The 9,234-nt window shown below is 40.0% G+C and overlaps 1 protein-coding gene across 2 annotated transcripts in view; it reads right to left on the bottom strand.

The window, feature by feature from the left end:
• tns1a (tensin 1a) overlaps positions 1 to 9,234 on the bottom strand; it is an 80,742-nt gene that overhangs the window by 36,729 nt on the left and 34,779 nt on the right. For both annotated transcript variants that reach the window (XM_010785418.1, XM_010785419.1), the window contains exons 4-6: positions 7,518 to 7,556; positions 5,076 to 5,117; positions 512 to 561 (exon numbers count right to left, since the gene is read on the bottom strand). In XM_010785418.1, coding sequence (XP_010783720.1) covers positions 512 to 561; positions 5,076 to 5,117; positions 7,518 to 7,556 — 131 coding nt within the window. The remainder of the gene's footprint in view (positions 1 to 511; positions 562 to 5,075; positions 5,118 to 7,517; positions 7,557 to 9,234) is intronic.

Raw genomic sequence — 9,234 nt, 5'->3', positions numbered from 1 at the left:
GGAGATGGTACCAATGTTCAGCCTTGTTTCCGCTGCTGTGAGAACATTTCTCTCCGATTTCTCTCGCGGACTAACGACAGATTCAAAGTGATCAGATGTAAACTCCCGCAGCTCACTCTTATGTTTCTTGGAGAGGAAAATATATAAAATTCCTCACTGGCTGTTGACACGACCTCTGCTGATAAAATGCAATCTATTTCACCGGCCAAACAGAGATGGGGATTATTGGCCGGTGAGCACGCGGTAAAGCCCTGCATGAACAATAACAGCGGTGGAATGATAATTTACATAATCATCAAATAGAGATGGATTTAAGATCAACATGGATCAAACTCCACATAAGTTGCAGAATTTGTCTCCCTTTTTATCCAAACAATCACTTTAGATGCTTCCTATTTCTGCATTTTGGTAGAAAAAGCTCTTCACAGATTAAAGGAAATATAAATGTTGTTTCTAATTCTATTTTTTTTTTAATGTATGCATCTAAAATAATGACAATTTTCTTTCTTACCCCGACTGCTTTCGCCTTATCTCCACACTCTTGCAGGACCTCGTTGATGCCTGCAGAAACACACACAGATATGCAGAGGGTGGGGGGGGGAGAGAAAAACGATTCATAAGCAAACTGCGTCTGGTAACGATGAGGATGTTAAGGTAGGAGGAGGAAAACACAGGAGGAAGAATAAAGATAGGGAAAAGGAGAAACAACAGAAGAAGAAGATGATGTGATGAAGAGGAGGGAGATGATGGGAGGACTAATTGCAGATGGAAAAAGAACAGGAGATAATGGGATTAGAGTGGAAAAGAAAGTATTTCAAAGTATTTAAGAGGGAAAAGAATAAAACAACATCAGGATTCAAGCACACGCTTTAATGACCCTCTCCTGTACTTAGGTATTTGCTGGGGAAATAGCAGCAGGCTGTTTTACTGTGACAGTCCTGCAGAGGGAAATGTTGCTAAATCCTCCGTACTGTCGAGGAACCGCCGCATGCTGGAGTTCCTCTGACTGCCCAGAGGAGGAAGAGGAAGATGATGAAGCCGTCGTACGAGGAAGAACGACAGCTGAATTTATCTCCAGCTTTCCCCACAGCTCCACAAACTGTGAGCTTTATGGTCAAGTGGTGATGTTCTCTAATCATGGAGCAAGGTTAAACACACAGCTCAAAGCTCTCTCCATATTGCTTCTCACACAAGAAGCCCCCCACAGACCCCCCACCCCCACCCACCCAAGAGCCAAAATGGGAAGCATAATTCTCCGTGATTTGACAGGAAGCAGATGCTAGGCGGACCGCTGGTGTTAGCAAAATGAAACAGGCTGTTTACACGGGGCCGAGGGGGGGGGGGGGTTACGCCGGTACGTTTCACAGCGCAGGAACAATCTGTTGTCTTGTAGCGACACGGGTGCATGAACGCCTCGTGAAAGTTAATGCAGCATGTCATTTTAAAACGGATTTGGGGTTGTTCTGTCCATTGCATATCAGTATGTTTCCCTCCGTGAGCACATTTCTTTGGCAGTTTTTCACATTTCTGCTCAAATTCACCATTTCTAAACCATGCACTGCTTTTTCCTTGTATTTATCTTATATTGTACATATTCATCTTCAATTTTTTTATTGTCTATACTTTTGTATTTGACTTCATTCTAACTTAATTTGACCTTGCAATGTTTGTGTAATGCACCAATTCACCAAAGCAAATCAATTGTTTATAAAAACCTACATTAAACTGGATTCTGAAGCGTGACTTTTAAACAGTGAAAGTTTGATAATTAGTTGCTTAACTCCGTGGCGTTAGTTAAGTATTTTATGTAACCCTAACCCACTCATTTGAAACCCCAAACCAAAATCTTTTCCTTAACTTAACCAAGTTCTCATGTTACGTAAAACAGTTCTACCCTTGCACAAACATTATCACAAGATACAATCAAGGAAAATATAAAGATTAGATTTTGATGGCTGCAAATGTATCATAAAAGAAAGTAGAGGTATGCCTATGGTATGGTCGTGAGCTCCAGAAAGGCTTCTAATTGACCTTAAGAATGGTTTTCGACACACAAAAACCACATTACACTTTCACTACCAGGGGGAACAAACTAAATAAATAACATTTAGCAGAATGTTTGACTTCCTGTGTGGGAGGGGCCTACCTTGCCGAACAGGAAGCCCGTGCTCCACCTCCACGATGAACGCAGGTGGCTGAGCGGTCTTCGCATTGAGCTACCCAGAGGCATGGCTATCAGCACGGGAATCACTTCTCTATGTTTGAATGTTTAGATCATAAAATAAAAGTCCTCATGACAGAAGAAGATGCGAGACCTCATCATCGATTCTATAACGCACCATCTTCTCCTCTTCCCTCTCGATTGTCTCCCTCTACTGCTTCCTCCCTCCCTCTCGCCCACTCTGTTGTCTGGAAGCACTCCTCCCTCGCTCTCATTATCTCTCATTATTTGGGACTCCCTCCCACCGCCTCCCTCGTCTTCTTCACTCCCTTTTTTCCCAAGCTGTGTGTTTGTGGACTCTATGAGTATTCTGTATGTTTGTGTATGTCTGCTGCACATGTGTTTGACCTTAATTAACCTTCAAGTCACCAAAGCGTGACAAAAGCATGGAATGAAAATAACTTTTCCTCTTCCATCTTTGTATTTCTTTTTGGATCAAGCAGTTCAATTGAAACTATTGAGAAAAAAATACATTTAGGAATGCTATTATACTCATAATGTATTCTTTATTGACTAATAAGGTCAAGTATCATGCAATATTTATAATGGCTGGTCAGTCATTGACATTTTTATTGCATTCCCATAGTTTGTATACATTCTAATTATTTTATTATGCCATACAGTATGATGCATTATAATCCCATATTTTATGCAAAAATAATCATTTTAAATATGTTTGTAATGCGTTATAGACAGGATCTTGCAAAATAGATGTCAGCAAGTAAACAGAAACTATGAATGAATGTATGTGTGCTTATAGTTATAACAGTACTGTTCTATAAACTGAATAGAGCATGATATGGGAATGTTAGAAAGTGCTTTTTTCTTCAGTATTCACATTCTCTATCCTATCCTGATTCCAATATTCTCCAGAGTGCACTTTGATGACCCCATCAGTCCCCCACACTGACCCAAATATGGTCACATTTAGGGCATTTCAACTCCAAACCACCGTGGATGTGTCCGAAAAGGAAAACCGAACATTCCATCAGCTCCCGGTCAGCTTTTACCAGCAGCCGGATTATCAACAGAGTCTCCTCCTCACATAAACAAACAGACCCGGTGATTAAAACGCAGAATGAAGGCTTTTCCGATGCAATTTGGCTGCTCCTAACTTCAAATCCAGGTGCTCTATGACTAAGATCCTTCATCTGGTTAAAGAGAGAGTTAAAAATAGCCAGAATACAAAAAAGGCCAAATTTAAAAGCATGGCTTGAACCTGGAAACAAAGTCAATTTATGACAGCTTCTAGTAAAGAAACACAACAAAGATGAATTACACCCTTTTGAGAAACCAACTGTTACCTTGATTATATCTTTGAAATGATTGGATATATTTGGGATATTGTCAGATGTCTTTCAGTTCCTGCTTTTCAGGCTGATATTTCCTCACACTTTAGACCCTTCTCTTCTCTTTTCTCTGTGTGAAGTCACAGACTGTGAATTAATCTCAGCACAGACTGGTGTACACACACTAATCTATGTTTCTAATCTCACTCTGAATCATCGCGGCAACTTCTGCTGCCGATCTAAACAATCTGACGCAAACACTGACTCACTTTCGTGACTCACAGAAGAAGAAGATACAACACAGGGATGCTTGTGTCTGAGAATAAATGCTGCTTCTGGTTTCATGAAAGGAAAATAAAGTGCCTTATAATCTTAAAACATCTTTGTGACGCTTTCAAAGAATCTCTTTGCATTCCTAGTGGTTCTCAACTCTCCTATTTTTCTGGAATCTTGCCTTCTCTGCAACCCACCGCCCGTGCCCACGCCCTTCATGCTTTTAGAGATGTCAACCTGAGCATGCATGCCTTGGCAGCGGCTCCTGGCACAGAACACACTCCATTTGCAGTGAACCGGAAGCTTCTCTCCTTTTGTAAGCTCTATGCTAAATATGACTTTACACTGGCACAGGCAGGGTCAAACCATTTACCTCAGGTCGGCTGGCTGGATTTAATCAGGGAAGTGTAACTGGAATACTCATGGCTAGTTTCATTGTTAAGATTTTTTTTTTTGCCTTTTTCCCTATTTTTCAGATTAAAAATATGTATTGGAATATTGATCGAGTTAATTCCTCTAAATGTGACTTTAATTTAAAGTCATGAAGGTGTGAACATTTAGGTACTTTTACACATTTTATGCTTCTAATAAATATTGTACCTTTTACTTATAATTAAATAACTCTTATACATTTTCAGATTTAGATCGTCAATGCAAAATGAAATTAAACAAACAAATATGATAAACTAATATCTTAAGTCAAGCTACTCAGCAGTATATAAACTAATTACCATTAAATACCAGTTGCAACACATTAATGCACAAATCATGATAATCCACTAATATAATATCATTCTTAAAAGGAGTTATTTTGATACTAAGTATATTTTGATGCCAATACTATTACTTAAAGGTAGGGCAGGTAAGAATGGAGAAACCAGCTCTAGTGTGCTAGAAATTGAAAGTACGCAGCCGAAAAAGATCTGCCCCTTCCTTCAGACTTCCTTACAGAGCCCCTCCTCCAACACACACGAACGCCCACATGACCAATGAGGGCACGAGATCAGTTTGTGCACAGATGGAAGGCTGACGGGCAGGTAGGCCATCCAGTTACTTTAGCCGGGCCGGTGAAAATAATTGGTCGTGCTTTTTACAGCATTTTTTTATTCATACTGTCGATTGTACAACAGCACCCAAATGTATGTTTCAAAGTGTGTCCACATACATTTGGCCTGACAGAGTACTGTGAGACTTTTACCCAGGCGCTTTTCTGAATGATAACAGGTATGAATGAAGAGCATCTAAAGCATGTCTCGTGGCATTAACACTGAGAAAGAAGAGGTGTTACTCACCGGCGTACCTACATGCTTTAATGCCAGCTGAGGAGTGGGAGGCTGGAGAGAAAAGTGAGACAGAGTCAGAGAGTTAGTCATTGTTTCTCTCGCAGCGAGGGAGGAAACAACATGGTGAGGAGAAGAGGATGAGGAGGAGAGAGAAGAGGAGAGAGTAGATCTGGCTGTCCGATCAATTGTGTGTCAGTTTAACATATGCAGACTTTGCCTGACAGACAAACCTATAGATCTGAAAAATTCTATATCATCGAACAAAAAAGATACAAGCCACTGTTTGTTGACACTTTAACTAAATGTATAGCGAATAATCTGTTTGTAGAATGAAGCAATTTTTTTTTTTCACTTGCATTTTGACCATTATATTTCACATTTAACTATTATTTGGATCATTGATTCAGCTTAAGCAGCACCAAACATTTTGTTATTTTCTTAGAATGTAATAATGCCTACAATTGTCATAAAATGTGCAATGTAAGAAAAACCAATATTGTAGCCTGATAGCTAGACTTATTATCCTGATTAATATTCTAATGTATTTTTACCAATAATACCATATTGCATTATGGGGAATTTAATACATTTTTAGGTGGGTCAGTGAGGACACTTGTTTTATCACATTTTATTGCAAATGTTTATTTAAACCAAGGTTGACTTGCTAGATTTCCTTTAGTGCTTTCACACCTCACGATCAAATAAATGATAACTTGAACGATAGCAAAAAAATAAAAAGGCGAATACCGCTGAATTTCATAGTATGACGAATCATATAGGAGAGAGGCAGAGATGTAAAAGTGGAAAGAAAGTATGAAACAGAGACAGAGAGAAAGTGTGTTTGCCTCTCCACACACGCTCCCAGACACACACACACACACACACACACACACACACACACACACACACACACACACAACAAACACACCCAAACACACACACACACACACACACACACACACACACACACACACACACACACACATAGCTTGACAGTGATCCATGTGTTAAGGAAAATCTCCTAACTGAGTTAAGTACAGCGTCTTAGGCTCTATAAACAAACCCGGGGACTGTTTAACAAGCTGCTGCAGTGCTTTAAAACGGCCAGCGTCCAACGTAAATAAGTGAAAAGTAGTTACTGTGGCCCGGAATGTTCCTAATTTGGTCACATCATCCTCAGTTAATCTTTAAAAATACAAGGGAAAATGCCACTTTTTGACTGAGAATGATCAAATCGCTTTCCCTGCTGCTTTTCTAATCATGTCCGACAATTTGCTGAGCATGCATTCTTCATGGAAAGTGAACGAGCGCTCCCGTTTCAAGCTCATTAAAGTGAGAATGACTCAAGCCTCTGTGTTGCAGTGCGTACACTTTGTCTTGTAAAGTAGCAGCCCCTAGAGGGAAGGGGAATAATCACTCTGACTGCTGCTCGGTATGTCCTTACCTCATCAGTCTTAAAATACCTTAAAACACTTATTTTTCGTGGATGCTTTTCCCCAAATGTAAACTGCAAACTGATGTTTTAGTATGTATTAAATACCTGCATTTAAATACACATGTAGTGTTCATAATCGAGCAGGGATCCTTTACAACTGTCCCAAAATCTACATATTTTCCCTCCAAAGAGAACCCTGAGTGGGGAAGATTTATGACTGATGTTTATCTGTTGTTTTAAATTTGTTCGGCTTATCATCAGTTAGCGATGAGGCATATAAGAAATGCTTCAAGATGCGTCATCAGCAGTGAAGTAGAACCTGCTCTGAAGTAAACATGGATGTTAACGATGCAGGATTTGACCTTTTAAGGAAAAGTTGGTACAGTTTGAGTATCAATAAATACTGTAAAAAATATTAAATGTGTACAATACTACAGTATTTTGGAATGAGAAAGCTGTACAGTTTGGTGAATAATGTGCAAAACTGTATCTTGGATCAAGGAAAAATGTATTTGGATCATTCTGGTTGCCAAAACAAATCTTAAAAAAGTAATATAAAACAATATATGGCCCTTTTAAACTCTCACAGGAACATTTGTGTTTTCTATTTTTTACGTTTTGAACACAGTTTGGCTGTGTTGTTAAATGGTAATATCATTCCTTCTTTTAAACTATATATAGTAATTTAAATTTAAGAGGCGAGAAGAATCATTTATTTTATTTTTTTCTGATATTTTTTACCCTTTTCTGTACGCTCTAAGAAACAGCTGCCTCTGACATCATCACCATCAACCCCCTGTCCCCTCCACAGCTGACATGTCGGGTTTGGTTTGCACTGACTGGGTTTTTCTTGTGGGAAAAGGAGGAAGCTCTTATAGTTATAGCCTCTGACCTTTGACCTCACAGCGCTCCCTGTGTGTGGTTCCGCAACAATCCCAGGGAGAATCATTGCATTATGAAGGGGGTCAACAAGGCCTTTAAATACCATTTCATTCCACGCACACACACACACTCACCGGCTCATTGCTGTTCGGTATCTGACATGATGTGGTGACCTGTAAAGGGAGAAACAGAAATCATGAGTAACACAACTAAAGGATCTCTGAAGTACTTTCTACTGTCAGAAGTGCGTCTATTTTTGTAGCAACAGAAAGGAGGAGACGTCTCTGAGTGTTTCCTCCTGAATGCCTGAGTATTCCCCAAATCACCCCCTGCAGAACAGAAATAGCCCCTGCCTCATAAAGAAGCCTCTTTTTACTGTTCCGCAGTGTGGGAAACTGGTCCCGGAAAAATCACATTTGGCACTGATTCACATTGAGAGAGAACGCTTCCTGTTAAAGTAGGAGCAACTATTCAATGAAGCTGTCGGTTCACACATAGGTTGAAGCATTTAGCTATGTCTTTTTGAATTCTTCTTTCATGATGTTTGGACGGTCTGAGAGAATCCAGGCAAAACCACAAATGGCCTCATCAAGTGTGTCAAAAGTAATTTGACTACACACATTTTTACACTGCGCAATCCCAACACTTTGCCTTGATTAGCTTTTGAGTAAACGTGACATTTAATGTGTTTGTGACCATATTTTACCCATGCAATGAAGCCTTAAAACAATGGAATAAACACAGTACACTAGAAGCATCCATACATTGCCGATATGTGATCTCAACAAAGACCCATCAGCGCTTTGACTCCATTGTCATCAGCCTGAAATTAGGATTTGTGGTTGTTTTGTTAAGTCTATATTGGTCAATTTGTGTTTTTTCAGGGCTGTTTATTTCCCTAATTAATCGCTCGTTCTGTAAAAAATGACGACTCGTGCCAAAAATATGTCATTAAGCATTCAGTTTTGTCTGATAAGCAAATTCTGCCATGTTAGAAGCTGGAAGCATTTTTGTTTTGCTTGAAAATGGACTCAAACGAATATTTGATGATCAGTAGTGGCCTATTAATCAATTGATTGTTTAATCTTTGGGTTATCTAGCAAGCCTGGTGTTCATTGAGATATTGCTAGTGATAGAACAGCTTTTCTTTTGGAAGTTGAACATCAAACAACTGGGTGGCACTCCAGTACTATAACATGCAGAGTTAGGAGCAGTACCTGCTGCCAAGCTCTTAGCAACAGCATCACTTGTCCTCTAATAATACTATCACCTCAGAATTAGAGCGGTATTGACTTCCTCATGTTCCGATGCCACATGAATCATCTTTAAATAGCAGGCTGCTTTGATACTCAACACATTTCGCTCATAGTATCCATGACAGGCAAGTTAGTGTGGCTCCTAATAGTCTGTGCACAACAAATCGCTGATTAGGATGCACAAACAGGGCCTCTGCTGATAGACTTCCATTTGATTGTATTTACTTTACTGTGCACGATAAACATGCACGTGGGAGCGCACGGAGGCATACGTGTGCAGCGAGTGGACGGATGTTTACGAGCGGAGAGATGACAGCGCGCTATCAGAAGACTACAGGCTCGGGCGGGAAGGAAGCGGTTGTAATTAGTTTGCTCTGGGAAAACAAAAGACTCATTGACTTTGTAATGCTATCATGAAGCATATCAGAATACAGGAGTGGGATAGCATCGCTGAGGATCCAGGGCACGCTGATATGTGATGGCATCAGTCCACAAGCTGATATGTGCCCTACTTCAAAAGGCTGACCAACAGTGTGAGTGGGAGACCACAACTACACCACAATAAGAGCAGCAACCATTGACAGGAAAACAATCA

This window comes from Notothenia coriiceps, unplaced genomic scaffold (genome assembly GCF_000735185.1).
Source record: "Notothenia coriiceps isolate Sejong01 unplaced genomic scaffold, NC01 NC01_scaffold00027658, whole genome shotgun sequence".
Classification (NCBI taxonomy): domain Eukaryota; kingdom Metazoa; phylum Chordata; class Actinopteri; order Perciformes; family Nototheniidae; genus Notothenia; species Notothenia coriiceps.
Note: the sequence above shows the minus strand (reverse complement) of the source record. Positions and strands in the feature narration are given on the sequence as shown.